The sequence below is a fragment of the Lissotriton vulgaris genome, chromosome 10 (assembly GCF_964263255.1).
Source record: "Lissotriton vulgaris chromosome 10, aLisVul1.2, whole genome shotgun sequence".
In the NCBI taxonomy this organism is placed as follows: Eukaryota; Metazoa; Chordata; class Amphibia; order Caudata; family Salamandridae; genus Lissotriton; species Lissotriton vulgaris.
In genome coordinates, this window is record NC_141698.1 from 94592010 (window position 1) to 94616851 (window position 24842).

The 24842-nt window shown below is 45.2% G+C and overlaps 1 protein-coding gene across 2 annotated transcripts in view; it reads right to left on the reverse strand.

Moving 5' to 3' along the window:
* Positions 1-520: 520 nt before the first annotated feature.
* The window catches only part of IL21R (interleukin 21 receptor), a 169377-nt gene continuing 145055 nt past the window's right edge, over positions 521-24842 (reverse strand). For both annotated transcript variants that reach the window (XM_086940589.1, XM_086940590.1), the window contains one exon: positions 521-2661. In XM_086940589.1, coding sequence (XP_086796715.1) covers positions 1783-2661 — 879 coding nt within the window. In that variant the 3' untranslated portion in view covers positions 521-1782. The remainder of the gene's footprint in view (positions 2662-24842) is intronic.

Below are 24842 nucleotides of genomic sequence, written 5' to 3' on the forward strand. Positions count from 1 at the left end.
TGTGGGCTATATTTGTGCAGAGAGTGCTATACCTGAACATATGAAGCAAAACCTGAGCCCACCACAAGTAGTGGTATGACATTTAGGGACTAGTCAAAGTTAATGACGGACAAGCAAATAAATCATGGAGGCAGATCACTCAAGTGCAAGTATTTCAAAACTGGAATGTCTTATATATATATACATATGGAGAAGTGTGGCTCACCGGTTGGAGGCGGCAGACCCAGAAGCAGAGGTCGGCCCGGGACCAGGGTTCAATTCCCGACGCGGCAGGGTACGGAACCAATGTCAGCGGGCTCAATAAATCTCGCCTTGGTGCCTACTCTAACCATGGGTCCCACGCTGCAACTCTGGGCAATAGCTTGCTTAATCTCCACAACGGCCCCCTCGCTGCCGGGGATGCCCAATAGGGACCATCTCACAGGGAAAGCCAGGGCGGGTTCCCCAGCGGTACACAGCGCCAATAAACCCCGGGGTGAACGTGTGCTCTACAAATTCATACTAACATAACATAACATATGATGGCACTACTTGAATGTATGATGTAATCTTTCGGCACAAGATACCACTGTAGGGATAAACAAGGCACTGTGTGCACTTTTTTATCATTTTTTGTGTGGATTAATCCATTTCTAGGTCACACATTTGTTTAATAGCCAACTGGCAGCATTTCTTAAACATAGCATGATACATTACAGTCACTGACACTGAGATTCTATAATTACCCAACTCACACACTCATCTATTCAGCTAGGGATTCACTCATTTGCCGACTCAAGCTGCCAAAAATCAATCACTCACTCATTCACTCACTTCCCACCCACTTACTCACTCATTCATTCACACACTCACTCACACAATGGTGTAACTTGCAATGTTATATGTGATGTCATAGTGATGCCATTGATGGTTTGCTTTGCAATGTCATCTGTGATGTTATGTGTGAGATTATGAATATGGTATGGAATAGATGTCAGTTACAGTTGCGTGGCAACCTCAACTTATACATTTTAGGAGATTTGATGTTTTGGGTTGTGACCATCACTTCAGAAGATTTTTTTTCCATGAAATAAATGTGGTAGTAAGTCTGTCTGGCCTGGTAGCTAATGATGTAGAAAATTAACTAATCCCAATGGTTGAATCAATATGGAGAGTTGATGTCTCCAGGCATTTAGAATAGTTGCTGCTTGCAAAGTGGAAATCCCATTCAACACAAGTCTGGCATTCCCTGTCTGCCTTACCATGCCTGGTTTACTAATTGCAATTCTGCATTTTTTATGACTCAAGGTTACAGTGATAAAGAATAATATTAGTATCCCCAACAACATTCTGGGCTTGAAATGATTAAGGGTCCCACCGCCTAAAATGTATACCTCCAACAAAAATGTACTAAAAAGAACGGTTCAGTCAATCCTAATTGTGAATCACACAATTGCCCATCATCTACAACAATATCCTTACAGTGAAGCTTGTCACATCATGTTTTTTTCTTTATTAAAGACATATAGAACTATAAAAAAAATGGAATACACGTCCACGGTCTTGCAGTTTTGTCAGTTTGTGAAAGTAAGAGGCCAGTCATGGTTGCTTGGAATTGGAGACTGCTCTTAGCAACTGATCTCAAATCAGAGTAGTTGGAGGCAATGTGTCCTTAGCTGACAAGGGAGTTTAATTATTGCCTATCTTTTAAAAGATAGTATTCACACAATTCTTTAGGTGACTCTGCCCTGCAATGAATCAGATCTTATATTCAGACTAATATAACCTCTATTTCTGCTGTGATCAGTCTTCAGAGACGGAATTATGAGAGATCCACTGCTTGACATAGTTTCTGGTAGGCTGCTCATCTGCACCTAGAACTGTTGATCCAAAGCTAAAACCTGACTGTGCCTGGGCCAACATATTTTTGTCAAATTCACATTCTACTGGGCTTCCACATTCAGAGTCTGCAAACCCACTGTCAATGGTGTCTAAATCCAGTTTCATTCTTGGATAACCAAACTCCTCCCCATTACCTGAGTTAGAAGAGAATGAATCATCAGGGCCCTCCCCGTGAGTGGCCTCGTCACGTGGAGGATAAGACTGAGCTACCACATCATCCCAGCTGTCGGGCTGCTTAGGAAGAAGAAGATCTAATACACTCATGTTTGGCTCAAGTAAGCTCCTTAGTGGATCTTTGGCTGCCTCAGTTGTGCGGCATCTTCCAAATTGTGCTGACTGATCCAACTGAACAGAGCCTTGTGCAAAAGTATTAGTTTGTTCAGGAGAACCGGCTAGTGACAAATCTTTATCAAGCTCACGTGTCTGATCTTCAAGGTCCAGCTCTGTACAGCCTTCTACCTTAATTCTGAATGTGGTCAATTCAGGGCAACAAAGAGTAGCGTCATCAAACTCTGCTGCGGTGTCACTGCTAACATATGCATATGACTGTGCCCCAACTTTACTGATGCTGCTTTGACAGGGGATGAGGAATCTGCTCTGCTCTTGATGCTGAACTCCAAACCCAGAAGAGCAGGCATTTGATTTGTGATCTTCGGTCGCCTCCTCCTCTGTAGGGTGTATCGAAAGGTGCTGGCTGCACACTTCCATGACATCTGGAAGGGTAACACCCCAGTCAAACAAATCCATTGTCGTAAGGGTGTAGGAAGTGCCCAACCAGCTCTGAAAATGGAGAAAAAGTAAGCTCATTATTTCAATTTAAAACATTTTCCTTAAAAAGGTGACTAGGAACCATAAATGCAGGCATTACCGCACATTGCATTTTACAACGGAGCACTTACCATTCAGGTAAGGACCAGGCGCACCATTTTATGGAACTATATAACATGGGAATGTACCACACAGGTGTGTTTTTAAGAGACTTAAAGGGGTATGAGGGGCAGGCGGAGCAAGGGACTGTAAGGAATTGATATTGTTTGGGTATGGGTAAGTGCATGCAGTAGTAAGGGTTTTAGGGTTCAGTGAAGGGTAAGGTGTGGGGTGGTAAGTGGTAGTAAGGGGCTTTTAGGGTTCAGCAATGGGTAAGGGATAGTAAGAGGTTATCATCATTATCTGTATGTATATACTTACATACATATTCACTGGAAAAAACAGAGGTTAAAGTAAAGTTATAGCTAGGTGTGATAAAAAAAGATGTTTTTGATAAAAAAAAACCTTAGAAATTCATTGAAAAGAGTAAAGGTTTTGATAGGTGAATTTGTCAGTGACAACATTAATGTTTTGAACTTTAAAACCCCCCCAAGAAATTCACCAGTTATAGTTAGCAGAGCTAACTATAACTTGCACCTCCGCCATGCACTGTTTATGACCTCACATATTACATCACTCATGCCATGTTCTATGACATCATTTACGACATCACCATTGACATCTCAAATGACATAATTGATGAAATCACTGATGGCATCATCCAATAAGTGTGTTAGTTTGTTTTATAGTTTACTTAGTGGCAGGAAACGACCATATTACTATTCTACCTGATTTTGTACAGCCTGAGTCCAGCTAATGGGTGTAAGTGTTTACAAAACTCTTGTGCTCCTAATGCATCATAGGTATGTAGAGGTATTGAACCTGTTATACATGTTCACATTAAAGAGAAACCCTGTGTGCAGGTGACAGTTGACATTTCTGCCCGTTATGCTCCACACAAGTTTTTAGGCACTTCAGAAAAAGTTTGCAACAGAGAAAAGATTCTACATACAACATATTTAGTATTGTAAGCATCTTTGAGTTAGTATTCAAAATCGCCTCAGCATGGAAATTCCGACATGATATAGAAAACTGTGAGCCCCAGGTATTAGGATGTACATGTGCTTGTTTTGCTTCAGAAGAAGGGCTATTTGTAAAGTTTTCAACACAGTAGGAAGGTTGCAGGTATTATAATTTTTAGCATTTTCAGAAGTTGCTTATTTTAAGCCAATCGTGTCTTTTTTTACAAAGTGTTGGAACGGGTGTACACTGTTCTTAGTAGATACTTTTGTAATACTCTGTTGTGTATTTCTCATAAAAGATTCACTGTCTGCAAATAGTGTGGTACAGGGTAAACACTATCCATGAAGTGAAAACTGTTTACAGTAACCACTTTTTGACTCATATCAACTTCATTTCTCAATGTAGACAGTGAACCCATCCCCCAGGGCCGTTAATTTGAATGAAAGGGGAGGTGTCTGCGTGGTGCCCTCCCCGAGCCTTGTTAGGCCCTGGGAACCCCACCCCTCAGGGCCACTCATTAAAATAAAGTAGAGGGGGCTGCACGGCCCCCCACCACAAGCCTTGATAGGACCCGGGGACCCATCTCCTCGGGCCACCTATTTAAAAAAGGGGAGGGGCCATGCACCTCAGACTTCGCAAGCCTTGCTATCCTTTGGGTCCCCATCTTCCAGGGCCATTAAAAAAATCAAGGGAAGGGGCTGCACAACTCTACACTGCATGTGGCCATCTCCCAGGGCCTTTTTTTGTTAAATAAACGAGAGGGGGCAGCGTGGCCCTCTCCCTGAGCCATGTTAAGTCCTTGGGACTCCATCTCCAAGGGCCATTACTAAATGGAAAGGGGAGGGGAATTGCACAGTCACCCTCCCCGAGCCTCTTTAGACCAAGAAGACCCTGTCCCCCAGGGCTGTGCATATATCTAAAAAAGGGGAGCGGGTAACGCGGCCCCACTCCTTGACCCTCTTTTGGCCCTGGGGACCCCATCCCTCATGGCCTACGTTAAAAGTGGAGGGGACGTGCAGTAGCCCTCCCAAGCTGTTTTAGGCCCCAGAGACCCCATCCCCTGGGGGAAACATTTCTATAAGGTAGGTGCCCTGGTGCCCACCATACTCTCCTTGAGGGCCGCAGGGGGGAACCCCAATGCCCCAGTGGCCCCAACTGGCTCCCCGCAGCCCCTTCGGGCGGAAGCAATATTTTGATCTGTTTCTTTGCCCACATCAGCACAGCCAGGGAATCACAACAAACGTCCACTCCCAGCGGGCTGGAGCATTTTTAAAGCCCCCGCCGCTGGGAGCGGATTTTGTGTTTGCTTCCGCTTAGTGGGAGATTAAAATTTTTTCCCGCCAAGCAAGAGCAAACACAGGTTTCCCTGCCTGTGCTGGTGCAGGCAGGGAAACCACTATGTTCTGGGTGGGCACTGCAGGACACAGCTACTGGGCGAGCCCCTAGGGGACTCCAGGGCCATTAATGGCTCAGGGAGGGGGGCCGCATGACACCTCTTCCTTTAAGTAATCAGCCGCAGATGTGGAATCCCCAGGGCATTTAATGGCTCAAGGAGGGGGGCCGTGCAACCCTACATTCTGCAGCACACATAGAAGGAGCAAAAAACAATTAATGTTTGTTTAAGTGCAGGAAGGTGTCCATTCCTGCACATAAACAATCATTAAATAATGGCAATTGGCTACTTCTATGTGTTCTGCAGAATGCAGCACACATTGAAGTTTCAAATCCTTCCTGCACATAAACAATTATTCCCTGCAACGCAGGCACCTGTGCACTATGGCGTAAGGGTGTCTGTGTTGGCGCTATGCAGCTATCTTTAGTGCCAGCACTAGGTAAAATGCAGGGGTGTGTCGTATTGTTGTAAATACGGCGCATCCCTGCGTTTTGGAAATGGTGTAGTGTGGCGCTGCAAAATCTGCCGCAGTTCCACGCTTTGTCATTTCCTTGTACATAGGCCCCTCAGATCTCATTGTGCCAAACTTTATGGCGTGGTTTGTGCTTCAGAATGAGGGGCAATATGAATTTCTACATGTTTTCCCACATTCAGAGATGGAAAAGTTGACTTATGTAGACCCATTGGCCCTTTCAAGCTCACCCATCTCACAGTACCTCTTGGTCCAAATTCCTGAAGTTCCAGTATAACACTGGGCACTTCTTCACCCTCTCCCCACCAACCTCTCCCCCACCTCAAAACAAACAAACTCTTGATGACGTTGCTCCAACCTCATACTATCGGCTCTTCAGTGGGTGACTCTGTGAAGGGAATTGATATTGTGACACACGGTGGTGTAGTGTCCTGCTGAACACATTCTAGTGTTCCTGTACATACACCCTACACCCACCCATCACAGGCGTCACTGGTCAGGTGACCCTGCTAATAAAAGGTGCCGGGCGCACGTGCCCTGGCCCGTTCCAGTAACGTTACTACTGTGTCTGTGTGCATTACTTCCAAGCATGTGGGCCTAAAACCCACTACCTTACAATGTTGGAAGGGCAATGCCAGCATGTGTGCTGGCAGCTACTTCGCTGTTCTTCTTGAGAGAAAGTGGAGCCCACATATAGGGCAACCTCGCGACAACTACCGAGAGCTGTGAAAGGGGGGCGAAGCGTCGCAGCAGAACTACGCATAATGTGTCTTTATCCTGCCAACCCTTACTGCAGGTACTGAGGAGCCCCCCCACCCGTGAAGTGCCCACATGGGTTAAGGAACTGTGACAACATTGAGGCAGCCGAAGTGTCTGCAGGTGAGGGTAGTGCGAATCAGCCCTGCCGCATCCCGTAGTAAAGTGTCCCCTGCAGAGATTGGGACACCCTAAAAGAGGTAAACCTTGGATTTGCCCAGACGGACGAGAGGACAGAGAATGTCCATCTCCAACACCTTGCCATCCACCTGCCTCCAAGTGTCCTGAAAGTATGAGAAGCTGCAATGCTGTCGCGCGCTGCCCGCAGCTGCAGGATCAGTGAGACTGACAGGCTCGCACAGTGAACTGCAGATTACCTGCACACCAGCCTGCTGAGGTTACCCATATGTGCCCCCGTGATGTGTCCAAACCCACTCAAAAAGGGAAGATGTGATCAGGTTGGCCAGTAGACCCACAGCACTACCTCCAGCTCAGTAGGTCTGAGGGCAAAGTGAAAGCGGAGCTGAAGCACTGCTACAGATGCAGCCCCACCTGTTGTGCTGCCTAAGGAAAGCGAGTGAGGGTAAAAGATGGATGAACCGGGGCGGCAGCCGTGTGCCCCCCCCCCAGGCACTGGTCCACTGTGTGCTGTGAAAGGGGAGAACTCTGCCCTCCTCGGGAAAAGTATCAGAGACCAACCTTCCTCCTATACCGCTTCCACAGAGCCAGCGGTGCCCTCGAAGAGAGAGGGGCACGCCCAGTGCCGGTCCTAGGCCTTCTGAGGCCCTGGGCGAAAGGGAAGATGTGAGGCCCCTCTAAGTGACATCACAGAAAGTGACTTCGGCAAATCACCAACTACCACTCAATTAACTATACTCTCGGCTCTCAGCATACGTGCTTCTCGAAGCAACATTTCAGCATAGTATGGCTCAGGTGCGAGCTTTATAAAACGCTGTGTCCTGAAATGCAACCCGCGTGTGCTATTGTATGTAAATCACTGTGCCAAACAGCTAGCAATTACTGTGCCAAGTAGCTAGCATTGGAAAATAAATGGTCCTTTTGCCAGTAAAGAACTGGATAGAATTTGTATATCCCTGCCCAAGTCATGCACTTTTCCAAACATTAGCAGCACATAAACGTACACTGATCCCTGCGTTGTAGCCCATGGACCAACAGATTGTGAGAGTCTGTTTTCCACTTTTGACAGGGCACATGAGTTCCCCAGGAGGCTCTGGCACCAGAATACATATGTCTATCAAAAAAAAAAAACGAAACATTTTAAATATCATGATAAAGAAACTAAGAATTGACAAACCAAGTAGGCTTGCATATTGGCACATGCACACATAAAGCACGCAAATATTGGCACGTGCACACATAAAACATGAAAAATATTGGCACAAGCACACATAAAGAATGCAGTTATTGGCACATGCACACATAAAGCACACACATATGCACAGACACACCAAAACACACACACTCAGAATTTGTCTCAAGAGCCTAAAGACACACATTCACTAATGCCCACACCCCAACAGTCACACAGAACACTATACAGCTGAAGGCTCAGGGTGATGTGCCTCGGGGTGGTAACGAGTGATGCAACTCAGGCCACCACTAATTGATACGCCTCCATAGGACACTCGCTGCTGTGCATCTGGGAATCAGGATAATGTACATTTGAGGGATAAAAGGCTATTTGGCTAAGGAGGGCCTACAATGATGCGAACCAGAGGGCAAAGAGTTATGTAAAGTAGTGGCCTATGGAAATGTACTATAAGGGCACACTGATGTAAGAAGCAGGTGGGTTCATGTTGGTGTCAGAGTCCTCCCATGTCAGGGAAGAACAGCTCCTCCAAACTTCTTTTAGGTGAGACACGCGAAGCCCTTTTGTTTGTGACAAATGACACAGAGGGGACTTTTGGTTCAGCCTTCTTCGGATATTGGTTGCTTTGGACCTTTTTTTAACACAGTGTCATTCACATCTTGGTGGATTTGGACTGATCGGGGCTGTGCAGGATTTTCATTTGCACTTAAATTGGATACCACACTTCTGCATCTTTTGTGTCTAAACGTGCTTCTGTTCCTAGAAGTGATTTCTGCTCCTAATTGTGCTTTCCCCCCTAAATATTACAGCACGATTCTGCTAATTTTGCATGCACATGTGTCTGTGTACCTGTATTGATTTTTTACTCCTGTATATGTTTTTGTACCTTAAAGTGTCCCCACATTCTAGTTGATGAAGTACCAAGGGTGACTAGTCTCCTAACTCTGTTTTTTGCACCCAAATGCATTTTTGCACTTAATGTCTCCAGGTTCCTGCTAATGTTGTGCCAAAGGTGACTAAGCATCTTGAATCGTATGTCTGAAACATTCTAAGTATTTTAATATAAATACGAAGCAGGTCTTACCATAACTGCTCAACGACGACTCAACGAGGAGGCCGGGGCCCGACCGACTCCTGCCTGCAGCCCTGCCCACGCGGCCCGATCCAAGTAGTGACTGACTGCTCACGAATGGCGATTGCGCATGCTGAGTGCGTCACACTGAGCGGGGGCTGGCCATAAAATCATGTCCAGGGCCGTCATTGGTAGCGCTTTCGCGCGCTACCAGATTGACGGCCTGGGACCCACTGTCACCCGCATCATGAGCAAGGCCGGCGTCACGTCACCACCACTAAGGCACCACCACCACCACCAAGCTAGGTGGTGGGGTGCGTGCGTCACAGTGCGTGCGGTGCTTGCGCAGACAGTGTTTAGTTCCCGGCCTCCTTCCCTGCCTTACTTTTACTGCCTGCGGCCCGGCCCAGGACCCTGCGCGAGCGCGACGAGAGTGCTGTGCGCACTGTGCAGCGCTTTTCCCATGATTATAATTTATTTATTCCCGCTGCCCGCAACTGCGGGGCCGGCGGCGGGGCCCCCCTGAGCGCGAGGCCCTGGGCACCTGCATATACCGCCCATGGCTAGGACCGGCCCTGGGCACGCCGACGTGCACACCGGTGGCCAAACAGCAACCGCATACAGGTGAGAAGGCTGAACTGAATCATAGCCATGTCCCCCATGAGGAAACCATTGTCAGGAGAACACGCAAAGCTTGGTTGAGAAAGCAGCTGCAGAGCCACCTAGTGACAATCCATTTGAATTGCACCAAAACAAACAAGCAAGTGATTATTATGCTTGCCCCGACATGTGCAAATCACCAGCAAGCATGTGGTGCCCCATCAGAGTGAGAGTAAGAGATGCCCTGCTGCGACACCCTGCACTGCCTGCTGAGGCAGAACTGTACACAAACCCAGTGTGCAGACACATGGTCCCTGCATGTTGTGAGCTATCCCTGTCTCCAACACCACAGTAAGAGACTGGCCAGGAGAGCTTCACATGCCACTAGTGGCTGGCTGTCGTTTCGGAGAGGAGAGACTGGTGACCCCCACAAGAATGTCCCAAAAATCAAGAGAAAGGAGGAAGAAGCAGTGATTCATTCTGCTTCCATGCTTAATAGTTTATAATCATAAGAGAATGAACCACGTATCTTGAAAAAGCCAGGGTCTATAAGTGTTGTACAAAGGCCCTCATATGCTCTAAGGTATATCTTGGTTCTCCGCTTGAGAAAGTTAGGTGATTTGTTTTATCATTGGGTCCTTTTCCGCCTGAGTTTCCCGTTCTCCAGGCAGTCCCCCTTCCTCCAACTGGAGGGCGACCATCTGGTTCTTTGATGGTCATGATTTCGATAGTGTTAGCGGAAAAAAGTGATACATTAAAAATACCTCCTATCCTGTACTCTTATTTAATTAGTCAGGGTGGGGTAAGATTAAAAGCAGTGTGTGGTGCTCTGGTGGATGTGTGAATCGTCCACTGCACCTATATAATGATGATTTCAGTGGTTGACATGTTTCAGTCCATGGGTGTCTCTAAAGATCGGTGGACTTTCATCAGGAACTTATTCAAAGCGATAACATCATAGATCACTTTGACACATTGGGTAAGTTAATGTTATTTACCTATCTTCGTCATTATTTCATGTGATCGACGGATTTATATGTTATGGTTCTACCTATAACTTGGGAAAGAAAAAGAAGAAGGGGAAAGTAAAAACATGCATATTGTTGCTTTATATAAATTTCATATAGTGTTGCCGAATTAGGTGCTTGGATGTGTAATGCTACTTGCATATGTGACACAATTTGTGTGCTGTACTCATGTAATTTTTCGTTACATATGACAGTGAAGCATTAATAATCAATCAGGGATTGATATCAAGAAGGCATGCAGTTATATTTGTTGGCATCAAAGGCTTACAAAAGGAGGTAATAATAATACAGTGATTTGTGCTCGGTTGGTAAGAAAAAAAAGTCTATGGCTGTTAAATTATGATTAAGTTAGTGTGAAGCATATCAATAATTTTACACCTACTCTACAGCACAAGAGCCTGCATTGAGGATGTCATCAAACGTGTGCTCAAGAACATGTCCAATAAACGTGTCTTGAAAGATTATCACCGTGTTGAAATGGTTTCTGAAAAATTCTCACCCTTCTAAATATTTTTACCGGGGGGAGAAGGAAAGAAAAGCATGCTGTACAAACAGTATTACTTTAGCCTTAACGTTCGTATCATTTTATAGTTGGGGCTTTGTAGGTCAAAAGGAAAAAAATGCAAATGTTAATAAACTTAATGGTACCTTTATGGGAGTTTGATTAAACTCCATCAGATGCTGCGGGAGCTCCACAATAAGAAATGGAAACAGGCATGACAGGGATAATTTCTTTGCTCCCATTACCTTGGGTTGTTGGAGTAATTTCTTTCTCAATTACCTCTAGAATGCTACTTGCATGTCCTTGTTGTAGCTTCTTACAGCGACCCAGAAGTTATCACCTGCGCTCCGGGAGGAAGTGCATCTTTATAGTGATGATGCAGTATGGAAACTGAAAAAAGACTATTCCAATGCCAATTTCGAGATGAAGACAGACTTGAAAATTCTCTAGGGGTGTGAAGGTGTAATTGTTCCTATGAGGTTTTATGTGGCCCCTATATTAAGTGCTGTTATAAAATTACTGTTAAGAGGGTGGTGTTAGGGACAAAAGGCGAGCCTCGATGTTGCACTTCATGTGGTCAATGCAATCCTCTATGAAGGGATAAGATAGGTTTACCATGGCAATGTGCAGTATTATGTAAATGCTAGGGCATTATTTTGAGTGCCCATTATGATGAAGTTGTCATTGTTTCTGTGTTGTCTATTCGCCGATAATATACGGGTTAAGAAACATGTTTACTGGTGATATTTAGTTTTGTGTACACATGGGTTACTCTGCTATGTTAGCATTAGTTGTTCAGAGTTTTAACGACAACCAAGGAATATTGTCATTTAATCCTTTGTCATATGTCTGTAAACAGTATACCCAACGTTATTCCATCTCGAAGAGAATTCTTTCTGCATTTGGGTGTCTTTTGTTATCTAGAGTTTCAATTCCAACCCTTTCCATGTCCTTCATAGTGTGGTTCATGTTTAGAAAATGGGTGCTCATGTGTTTGGTTGATTTTTTACACTTTATGGTACTGCGGTGCTCACAAATTCATTTTTTTTTATGACACATCATGCCTATATATTTCAATTGGCAAGGGCATTTGATCATGTATATCATATGGATCCTATTGCAACTTGTGTGTCATCTGAGTAACCAAACAATATCATCAGTCAACTGTAAAGTGTTGGGTTTTTTGGTCAGGTGACACACGGAATAGTGGCCACAAGGGTGGTGTCCTTTTATAGCTTAAGACATCCACTGTATCAGGTTAGACTCCCTCTGATTTAGTCTTGATCTTGTGTGGACTAGGATGTTCTCAATGTTCTTTGTTCTCCTGTTGGCAAATCTGGGTTTGGGCCATTGTAGGTTTCCTGAAGTGAGGATGTTCCAGTTTTTGTTAATTAACTTCTTTACCTGGTTTGAAGCTATTTTGTACATAGTTACACAGGTGAGGATATCTTTATCCAGTGTTGGGCGTCACCTCAAGAAGGTTTTCATGGTTTTGGTTTCTCACTCTTTTCTGGCATTTGTTAATGATGGTCTTGGGATATTGTCTATCCTTGAGTTTTACGCTTAACTCGCCTGCCTGTTGTTTGGTTACCTGTATGTTGCTACAGTTCCTCCTTATCCTCAGGAATTGACTGTACAGTAGGTTTTCTCTCAGTGATCTGGCATGGAAGCTATTATATATGAGGAGATTGTTTCTGTAAGTGGGTTTATTGTAGGTCTTGGTGGATAATTTTGTGTTTTCGGTGTAGATGGTAATGTCTAGGAAATCCAGTGTATTCTCATCTGCGGTGTAAGTGAAATTGAGAAAGTCATCTCTGATATTGATCCATGTATGGAATTCTGGTAAGGTTTTTGGTTTATCTCCCCAGATCATAATAACAGGATGAAATGTCTTGATGTCTTATGTGGCCAATTTTCTCTGAATAACATCTCTTTGATAGTTTGTAAATTGGCTTCTTGGGGGAGGCTCGTATATATAAGCTCTCTATGTTTAGGCCAACTAGACAGGAACTGCCTTGTTGATATGATACTTACGCTAACTTTGCCGATGGTTATTTATTTACCCTTTTGACATCTCCCTGTTGTTGCTATTTCGCCTCAGTGCCACTGACCAGTCTGTGGGGGACTGCAACGCTCGCTTTTGGCGCCGGGACTTCAGTACCCAGAGTCCCCGGGGGTGCGTCCTTGCAGCATTACCAACAGCATTACCAACAGCGCTGGGAGGTGCTTAAAAACGCCTCGGCCCTCCCGCAGCGTGGGACGCTAACTTTGCCGCTGGTTATTTATTTACCCTTTGAACTTTTCCCTGTTGCTGCTACTTCGCCTCGCCGCCACTGACCAGTCCGTGGGAGACTGCAACGCTCGCTTTCCGCGCCCGGACTTCAGTACCCAGAGTCTCCGGGGGCGCGTCCTTGCAGCATCACCAACAGAGCCGGGAGGTGCTTAAAAACGCCTCGCCCCTCCCGTAGTGTGAGACATGCGCGGGCGTGCCCGGGCGCTGAGGGCAGGTCCATCCGCTCCTGTCAGAGGCCGGGCCGGGCCACGATATTGACTCCTTCCGTGCTGGACTGTGAGCTTGTGTTTATTGTTGGGCTCTTGTCCTTTGAAGGTTAGCTGGAGCACTGCTTTTGTGTGGCTTCGAGATACTTAATATTATGAGTAAAAGGAAGGTTGGGGTGGTGGGCACCCTACATGCCTTTTTAAACAGAGCCGAATCTGTCCTAATACATGAGATACAGGCAACAGAGCGGAGACTCTCGCTTGAACCCATACCATCTAGGGGAGGCTCCTTGCCTAGCGCCCAGATACCCCACCTGCAGACTAACACTGAAATCGAACCTGTATGCGATATAATATCCCCCAGGTTATCATGTGTGTTGCCTATGACTCCCTCCCTGGGTTCCCCGCAAACTCAGCGCAGTATAGAGAGCCCTGCTATGGTAAAGACCAGAGGGAATAAAGCTATGGGGGGGTTAGGTGCGGAACCGCCCACTAAAAAAAGGAAAGGTCGTGGCACAATCAAACAAAACCCATTGTCCGCCATAAACGAATCAAGTGGGGTTTTTGTTTTTGGAAATACAGGTGTTAATACCTCAGGCCCTAACCCTGTTGTCCGCCCAAATTTCCAGCTTAATCAAGGAGACCTGTGCTCCCTACTAAGAGAACAATTAGCTGCCCTTTTTGATCTCATGATGATAAGATTAGATTCAGTTGATGCTAGGCTTAATAAGATTGAAGAATCCCTAGCTTGTACCTTTAAAAGGATTCCTGCACAACCTACTATTCAGCCTAATGGGGGGGGGGGGGGGGTGGCCAATGTAACATCTTGGGGAACACACACAAGGAACAGCGGGAAAATACGGTGAATGCCCAAATAAGTGCAGATGGGGTACATTCAGTGGTGAGCGTAGTTTGTCCACCCCCTACCAGTGTTAGTAATGGTAGTTCTGCCCCACTGTTACAGCAATATAGGGCAGAAGGGAATAGGAGGCAGGATGAGCATGGCATAGAAAGGGGTCCAGTTACGTTACCTAGTCTTCATCTTCCCCCTGAAGCCACACCATACACGGTCATCCTTGCGAATGTACCCGCTCTCCCCTCGGGAACTCGAGAGCATTGGTCCACACTTAAAAACAAGGCTCTCCACTTCTTGAGTAAGAAGACAGGCATTGGATACGAACTATTTGATGAATTTAAAATGGTGCGACGCATCAACTGGGTTGGCCATTCGTTTAAATCCATGCCTGGTGATTGTTTGGTATTGAGCTTTAGGTCACCCCCATTGGTTCGTTATATTCTTGAGATGGCTGGGCATGTTCCCCCTACTGCAGAAGGAATTAGATTACTCCCCCTTGGATTCTTTTACAACCGACACATGTCGTCTAGAAATAGGGAAGTACGGGTACCCCACCATATACACAATTGGTTAGTCTTCCCCATTCAGACCAACAACCGCTTCGAGTTACTTTCATCACTCGAAGACATTGACTGACTGAGAGGGAGTGATAAAGTACAGTGGGGTACAGGCAGTGGGGATAAAACGATGGTTGCTAAGAATCTATAAATTGGCACCGGTAGCAATCTGGATAGGGGGTGTGCTTTACCTAGGGATATATTAACAATTGACTCAGGGAATGTACGTATGGGAAGTGAAGGGCGGGACATTCCAACTGCTTCTGAGGTACAACCTCCCTCTAGAATCCCTATCCCAAGCCATTCACCAATAATGGAAACTAACATAAACGAGGTTAGGATTTGCATTGGGAATGGTGGTCCTAGCCCCTCGAGACCATTTTTGACTCTATCCTCTTGGAATGTAGCGGGTTTAAAGCTAAATTAATGTCTACAGATTGGTCTGCATATATAGAGTGTTCGGATGTATGAGCTTCTCAAGAGACATGGTCCGTAGAAGGAGTTTTCCATGAAGGTTATTTAAACTTCTTCAAAGCAGCATCAAGGGGACAAAGGGGTAGACCAGTGGGTGGGCTGGACCTGTTGGGTACGGCAATTTGAGAGGATAAGGGTGGACAAGCTTTTTATTGATAGCCCAGATATCCTGGCCATAAGGGTCAGCTCAACAAAGGGCCTCGATATAATCATTTATAATGTGTACTCGAGGGGCCAACCTGGTGACAGGAGCTCTATTGTTATTACAACCCTAGAAAGCCACTTGTCTCAAGAGGTCAATACTAGCAATCTGATCATCGCTGGCGACTTTAATACCTGCTTCGAACCTCTAGATTCTGAAGATGGAAGGCTAAGTGATCATGTGGATGCACTATGGGGTGTCCCTCACTTGGATCTCCAACCTATTAGGAAATGGTCTGAGGCAGCACTTCAATTGAAGCGGTTTTGTCTGGAAAGGGGCTTGAGGGCGGTTAATGGAAGGACAAAGTCTGATAGTCAGGGTTTTGTCACCTTTGATAATGGTAGGTCTAATAGCTGTATAGATTACATTCTTGTGAATGTGGAGCTGTGGTCTATAGTCCTAGACATGGAGGTACAGAGTAGACCTGAAAGTGACCATAACCCCTTGGTCCTTAAAATTAATGATAGGAGTTTCTCTAGTCTCCTACAGAGGGAAGGCGATAGCTGCCCTAATATGTTAACCATCTCCAATGACTTAAGAAGGGTACGGTGGGCACGGGTAGTTACTAATGAAAGGAATGTGGAGCAGATTAGGGCCATGGTAACAGCGTCCTTAGAGAAACTTTCTGAATGTGAGTCTCAGGAGGTGCTTAATGCGAACTTACTGGGTGTCCACAATGAACTTTTTAGTGGGCTGAAAAGGTTTTTATAAATGCAAAGCCATCTAAAAAGATTAGTACGTTGAAGCCAAGCACGTGGTATAACAACACGTGTAGATTAACCCATAAAGCCTTGGTGGAAGCTATAAAATCAAGGTCCCAGGGCAATATCAAGCTGTGTAGAGCAAAATATTAAATAGCCCTAAGACACGCCAAGAGAGGCTGGGATGAAGAGCGATGGAAGGATCTGTTACATGCCTGTAAGGGTAGAAACATGATCCAATTCTGGGATTTACTCAAATGGGGAAATAGGCAGCAGTAAAAAACCCAGAGTAACCACGTCGATCCCCAGCAATGGGTGTAATTTTTTGTAGCACAGTTTAAAGCAAGTCTTTGTAGTAATGAGGTTGCCCCGCTCATCATAATTGATGATCCACTGGTGTTTACAAACAGAGAGGTGGAGTCAGTGTTAAGGTTAATTCCGAGTGGCAAGGCTGCGGGGCCAGATTGTATTCCTGCTGACTTATTTAAACAGGATCAAGACTTATGGGTCCCATATATTAAGATACTTGTTAATGCTATAGCTTGTGGAGCTCCGTTCCCAGCATCTTGGTAGGGAGCAGAGATCATACCGATCTACAAGAAGGGAGATCGCTCTGCTCCGTCCAACTATAGACCCATCAGTTTAATTGACGCTGCACAAAAGATTGCTGCAAGATTGGTATTGGGCAGGTTACAGGGATGGATGACTGATGCCGATATTTTGACACCTTTGCAGGCAGGGTTTCGATCTCACATAGGGACTCTTGGCCAAGCCTTTAGATTTGTATTAATTTATTGGAAGGAGGTTATTTTAGGTGGGGTATGTTTTTTGCAGCGTTTGTGGACCTAAAATCCACTTTTGATCTTGTCCCAAGGGCAAAATTGTGGGAAGTTCTATGGAAAATAGGGTTGCCCACAGAGTTAGTTTCCATTCTGGTCAAATTTCATGAATATACCCATGCGCAGGTTCGTTGGGGCAAACCAGGCGAGGTTACTGAAAAGTTTGAGGTGAGCAAAGGCGTCCGACAGGGGTGTGTGCTGGCTCCCACCCTGTTTTCCTTATTTATCAATGGGGTGGTCCAGTACTTTGTGAATCACCCAACAAGATGTGCCAATGTTAGCTGGCATGTAAGTGCCTTTGCTCATGTTCACAGACGACACCCTGTTAATATCCAGGACGAGACAGAGATTGCAGTTAGCACTGTCTCGTTTTGAGGTGTTTTGCCGCGAACATGAGCTAGTGGTCAATGGGGGGAAAACAACGTTTATGGTGCTCCATGGGTCAGAGCCAGTCAAAGCACGAGTTTTTATGGATGGCAAACTACTGGAGCAGACTGATGTTTTTACCTACTTGGGTGTCACATTTAGCGACAAGTTGAGTTGGAAGCCCCAAGTTGAGATTCTAGCGCTGAAACATGCTCAGCTAGCGGTGCACTGATTAAGGAGCACAGGTTGTCCCTAACCAAGCCTATTGCCCATATTGTAAAAATCTATATGACCAAAATCTGCCCAGCCATTTTATATGGTGCCGAAATTTGGGGCTTCTGTAATTTAACTCCACTATCCTCAGCTCAGAATAAATTCATGAGATCTATAGTGTGGTTGCCCCAATCATCCCCTCGTATTCCATTGCTTCTTGACCTTGGTTGTCAGGCACTTGAGGATGTTGCACGATATAGACCGCTGGCATTCTGGAGGCGCCTCTGGATCACTCCGGAGGTCCACCTTTATGCAAGGGCGTTGTTGGAAGTAAGGGGGTTAAGCCGCTCACATAAGATCCCATGGTTGATTGGTATTAAATCTTTGTTGATCGATATGGGTATGAGGAATCTTTGGGATCACCCAGAGACAGTGGAATTTCCATCAAAAAGGTCCTTTTGAGCAGCGTACTGGGAGTTGATTAAAGTCAGGAGATTCTCCTCCCATATCAGCTCGTCCCTGTCGAGGGATTACCTTGAGATCAAGGATGAACCCCTTTTGGAAAGCTATTGGGATCTTATAACGATGCAACAAGATCGTAAACTCTACCATCAGTTTAGGGTAGGGACATTACCCCTTCGTTGGTTAACAAGTTAATGGAACCCCGCTATCAGTAATAAGTGCCTATTCTGCCAAGACCACGTAGAAAACATTGACCATCTCCTATTTGTTTGCCCGGTTTACCACAAACCAAGGAGTATTTGGTTGAACACCAGTATGCCGGTCCCTGGGAACAAGTTCAGCGATGGTCGCAAAGAGAATACTGAAATCTGACTCCTCTGACCTCGCAGTAATAGGAGTAGCTAAGTTTTTGAGCTGGGCATGGGTACTACATGAGAAAAATGGGGGGGCGAAATAGCCATGTAAAGTTCTAAGCTGGGCCATTGAAATTAGCGCTTGGTGTTGGAAATATTTAATAGATTTTTAACTATGATATTTGCTAAGTCTTTATGCTGGTCATATATTTAATCTTTTTTAGAATTGGCTTTAAAATGTAAATATATATGTACCTATTTATTAATTGTGTTGATGTAATAGTAGTAAGTTTTAGACTTCTGAAATTTTGTGGTGTATTTTATGGGAGAAATTTGTAAATAATTGACAATTTCTGTCTTTTATGATGAAAAATTGCAATAAAGACTTAATGATGATGATGATATGATACATCTTTCAAAAGATTCAGAAGATCCTGTGTGTCCTTTAAGTAAGTGGATTGTCGTTGTTCTAGAGGTCTCAGGTAGTAGTCTGCAAATTGTGACAGGGGTTCCAACACGGAGACTATCCCTGATACTATCGGCCTCCCTGGAGGTGGATTCCTGTTCTTGTGGGTCTTTGGTAGGGAATAGAAATAGGGTATCCGTGGCTTAGTGGATCTTAGAAAATCTGCATCATTTTTTGTGATCCAGATGTTGCCTCTTCTGTCATGATGTTAATGATTCTGAAGTGTCTTTCTTCTCCTAGAAGATCTGTACATTGTTTATGGTAAGCTGATGTTCAAAAGGAGTACAATGCCTCCTCCTTTATCTGCTGGTTTGATCATTACCTTTCTTTTGTTGTAATTCCCTCATAGCTTGATTTTCTTTCTTTGTGATATTCATTAATGTTTTTTTTGTCTTTATGTTTAATGATTTCACTTCTTTGAACATCGCCTGTTCAAAGGCCAGTACATCGACCGGTATTAAATGCATTGGTGGACAAAAGGTGGACTTAATTCTTAAGTTGGTGTTTCCTTCTTTGTGGGGTTCTTGTTTGTCTTTAAAGTAAGCTTTCAATTTTATTTTTCAACAAAACCCGGCAATCTCGCAGTGTCGTTTGAATTGGATGAGTCTTGGTGTGGGCACGAAACCTAGTCCTTTGTTCAGTAGTTTTTGCTGGTCCTCTGTGGGTACATGTTTGGTTAATTGACAACAAGTGTTTGGTTGTGCTCAGGCTTGGTCTGTCTCGGTCCTTGGACATACTCCGGGTTTGTACGCATTCTGTTTCCTGCCCGTGTACTCCTTTCTTTCTTCCTCTTCGTTGATTCTGATCTTCCCCTTAAAAAGGTGGTTGTATTATAGGGAATGGTTGTGACGGCTGATTTGTGCATGAAGGGATTGATCCACCCTTAGAATTGAGAATGATATGGTTGAAATGCCATCATTTGGTGGTCTCCAAAATTAGGTGTTCTCCAAGGCATGTTGCGTCTTTGCATTGGGTATCTGCCTCTTGTTCTGCCTCGTCGTTTTTGTTTGTTCTCTTCACTGTCTGAGCAGTTTGAAGAGTTGCCCGTAGATGAATCATTATCATTCGTGGATTCTGATGGGGTGAAGTCATTTGAGATATGGGGTAAATCTTTTCTTGAGAGAACTGCTTGAGATCTTCGCCCAATTTTTGTATCTTGTTTTTAGTAATGTAGTATTGCATTTCGGTCATCTCTGTGTTAGCCACTTCTAGTTGTTTTTTATAAACCGAGATCTACACTGTTGTTTTGAGTTTGGCTTCCATCACCTGTATTTTGATTGTCAATTCTTCTAATAGTCTTGTAGCTGTTTTTATGATCAATACTAGATATTTTCTCGTGCATTTCCATTAAATTGCTGGCCAGTCTTTTCGAAACCCTCACAAGAAGCCCAAAGCTACCCCAGCCAAGAGAGGTGCTAAGAGTTGATTGAAAGCCAAAGTTATAGAACCAGAGGCTACCAAGCCCCAAGCAGCAAAGCCCAAAGGCAGGTCCACAAAAAGCAGAAGGAGAATGGGAGACAAGTACACGGCCCTGTGGATGTCTGATGCCACCGTAAGAAAAAGGAGGAGGCGCGCAAGGAGCCGGAAGAAGGCACGATCTCATGGGGCACAGAGACAATGCAAGATTGCACCAGACGGCCCCCGAGAGAGAAGAGGCTGCGCCAGCCAAACTAGCACTTAATGGACCCCATTGAGCAAGAATCCAGAGCACACTATGGGCCATATGTAGGTGGCCCAATACCGCTCGGTAACGGTAAAATTCGTTAAATTTCACCGTTACCGACCGGCATGTAGGCATTTGAGATGTAGGGAGGATTCGGTATTAAGGAATCGATAAATACCGATTCCTTAATACCGATTCCTTATGGCCTTGCATTTAAGGAATCAGTAATACCGATTCCTTAATGTAGGTAGCACTTCAAACAGGGCACCTCAGCCTTAAGGAATCGCTATTTACCACCAACTCCTAGTTGGTGGTAAATAGCGATTTCCTTTCAAAAAGCACTTTTTTGCTTTTTGAAGTGTGCCATGTGGCACACATCCATGCCCTTAGGACATGTATTTGCGCCACATGTGCACACATGCACATTTCAGGGGTGCCAGAGGGTGTTCTTTGGACACCCCTGCACCCTTGAAATACCTCCCGCGATTACCGAATCAGTAATACCGATTCAGTATTACCAAATTTCTCTGCATTTGACTCCTATGGGCCTCCAAGCCCATAGGAATGAATGGGTAGGTGATTCCTTTTTACCGATTCAGTAATAAGGAATATTAATGATTCAGTATTTTTTACCGAATTATTCCCTACATATGAAATACTGATTTCTAAATACCGAATCGGTAAAATTCGGTATTTAGGAATCGGTATTTCCCTATTACCTACATCGGGCCCTATGTTATCAAATGAAATTTCAATCTTCAAATTTGTCATACATATGGGATATGATCGAGGCGCGTTATCGGTTGACCGGTGATAATTCCGACCCGGTCCTTATCGGGTAGTTTCTGTTGAAACGAGAACGGCACCGATGGTATTCGGTTGCCGTCAATCACAATGTTGGGTGTTGGAGTTCACAGCGTTAATAATCTGTATATTCTGGGCCGTTTGTTGCCCGTGGCGATGCTTGGTGCAGCTTCGGTTTCCAAGTGCGGCAACAAACGGCCCAGAATATACAGATTATTAACGCTGTGAACTCCAACACCCAACATTGTGATTGACGGCAACCGAATACCATCGGTGCCGTTCTCGTTCTCGTTTCAACAGAAACTACCCGATAAGGACCGGGTCGGAATTATCACCGGTCAACCGATAACGCGCCTCGATCATTACGATCAGCCCTGAAGATTCACAGCCACATGCTGTGATGAAACACGTGTAGGCTATAGTGACAGGTACAGTGATTCCCAAGAAGAGATCACTGTTAATTAATAAAACGTTTGAAAATTTACGTTTTGTCTGATCTATCCCATATGTATGACAAATTTGAAGATTGAAATTTCATTTGATAACATAGTGTGCTCTGGATTCTTGCTAAATCACAAAAGAGGGAGGTCCCTGAACCTCTCACCAAGAAGCACCTACCCTGAAACCACGTTACTTTGAAACCTTAACGTAAGAAGTTGAGCGCCAAATTTCTGAACACTAAAAAACCTACTCACAGACTGTATAATGGACCCCATTGACCCAGCATTGAGCATGTCAAACAAAGTGACCTACCCTGCGAAGCATGCCTGAACGGAGGCAGGTGCAAGCGCCATGAAGTTGCAGCCTTGAGGCTGAAGCACTATGCCCTCAAGCGAGGAAGAGAAGCAGAAAGAAAGTGACCCTCTATCCAAGGGGTGGAGCACCAGGAAGATCTCTGATGAAGAGACCAGACACCAGACCTGCGAGAGGTCAGTGAAAAGAGGGGAGTCAAGTTCTAACAATTGGACAGACCTGTGAATGGTCCGCAGCAAAGAAAAAACACAGTCCTAAGAACTGAACACAACCAGAGAGATGTCCATGTGGAGCCAACATGCAACACTTGGCATGATGCCACATCACTATGAGGAACCTGGTCGGAAGGAGAGAAGAGCGTGTCATGACGCTACATCACAAAGGAGTTGAAGTGGAGAAAAGAGTGGTATGCTGCCACAGCATGAAAAACAATCACCACAGGTGCGCAAGAGAAAAGGGAGAAGAGCGATAAGACTGAGGACTTGTGCCTATACCGGAGAGGTCATGCATTAATACAAGCCAGCCACAGGGGTGCAGAGACATCACTGGAGACAGCTCCACGGAGGACCAACTGTAAATCCCCATCAAACGGGAACCGCATCCAGGCCCACGCTTCACAGTGCGACCGTCCATTCACCTGACACTGGCTGCTTGGACTAGATGGCATCCCTGCTACTAACTGCACATGCTGAAGACGAACTGCAAGTGGCCTCGAAGTCCCTCCAGTCACCCTTACTCTGAGCAAGTCATTGCCACCTGTACTCCAAGTTGTTAGAGGGTAAAATCGTCATCATTACCAGGTGCATCACAAGAACCACCTAAGAAGCATCACACCACCAGAGTGCAGCCATATGCCTGCAAAAGAACCAGAGGTTAACAAGGCCTCCCTGGTACCATGGGAGGCTGGCCACCTAGATATCTTATGTGAGCTCCTGTGGACCTGAGACCAGCCAAAGAGAGCATACTCGACCAATGGACCATCCATCCTAGAGCTGCATGAGGCTTGGCCTTGGCACTGTTGGGAGTTCCGCAGTGACCCCTTTGCATGGCCTAAGTGAGACCTGCACAGCCCACGCAGTCCCATGGCAATCCAGGGGCATGGGCCTCAAAGGAATTCCAGTGTGAAAGGAATTCCTAGCAAGAGAGATGCGTCTGCAGCAGCTCCATGACAGTCACTGGAAAACACTGAGGTTGCGGATAGAGATTGATCACCCGAAGACTATCTGATGAAGACCTATGCACCTGAGTCCTGATGGCCAGAGCACACAGACCCTAAGACAACCACCCTTTGTGGTTGAAAGAAAGAAAGGGCCTCAAGGACATTCCAGTGAGAGGGGAGTCCTGGCATTAGAGGGAAGTCTGAAGCTGCTCCACCAGCAGGCACTGGGAATCCACTAGGCCTTCAAGGAAGACTGTTATTCATCAATGTCATCCTCAGACTTTGCAGGTTTGCCGTCCATGGAGCCTGAGAGCCTTCAAAGAGATCTCTGCAGTGGACTACACCACCACTCCGGATGCACCCCTCAATGCACTATGTACATAGCAGCAGCATGTTTACAAGCCCTTATAGCCACAGGAAAGTCACTTTTGTGATGTTCCATTGGCAATAGTGTCTTTGCCTTATTTACAAGGCGGCATTAAGTTAAGGTACGTAACGTGGCTTGACACCGCCTTATAAATAAAGCCCCCTTTCACACTAAACTTAGCTTAAAAGGAGTGTGCAATGGGTGTTGCGGTGGGCGTTCTGCTGCAACCCCCATTGATTTTGACGCTGACCCCTATTTACAAGGCTGGCGTAAATAGGAGGCAGCGCCAAAAATTAAGACCAGGGAAAACCTGGTCTTAACATGGCGAAATGCGGAGAAATGCTTTATTCCTCCTTGATTTACTGTTTCAATGTGTGCTGCATTGTGTACCACATATAGAAACAGCAAATTGCCATGAATGATTGAGGCACCTTCCTGCACATAAACAGTAATTTTAAAAAAATGATTTGCAACTTTTATGTGTGCTGCACAATACAAATCGCCATCCCTGCTTTTCTAAAGTGACGGAGCGTGGCGTTAGTCATTTTGGAGCTAACCCACGCTCGCCACTTTCTTGTAACTATGCCCCGTAGTCTTGTACACTGTGAGACCAGGCTGGTCTGGACAACATTGCCGAGGTGGACGAAACACTCATGGACCGGTGATCAAGAGAGCCGGTACTGGCCAGCGGATGGCCTGAGTGGTACTTTTGTCCGTTTCTTTTTCATTAAAGTTTGGGAGGGATGTAGTGTCCTGCTGGGCACATTCTAGTTTTCTTGTACATACAACTGTCAGAGGCGTTACTGGTCAGGTGAACTTGCTAATAAAAGGTGCCAGGCGCACGTGCCCTGGGAAAATTCCAGTAACCTTACTACTGTGTATGCGTGTATTCATTTCAAGTATGTGGGCAGAGAGTCCACATACTTTACAAGTGGTACCATGTGAGTTGGCAAGTAATTGTGATTGTAATTGCATTTATATAGCACTTACTATCCCTGACGATGCGTCAAAGTGCTTTTTCGGCGAGTAGCACGCTACTCCGAATCCCAAAAAGGATTGGTGGTGAATTAGTATAGTGAAATAAGTAATTAATTTGAGCAGTGGATATGTTAGTCTGTTATTTGGATTGAGAAGGATAGTGGAGGGATAGAAGATTAAAAGGTTTGCATTTGTATAGTGTTTGCTATCACTGATGAGTTGTTAAAGTGTTTTTCTGCGAGTAGCATGCTACTCCAGAATAAGAA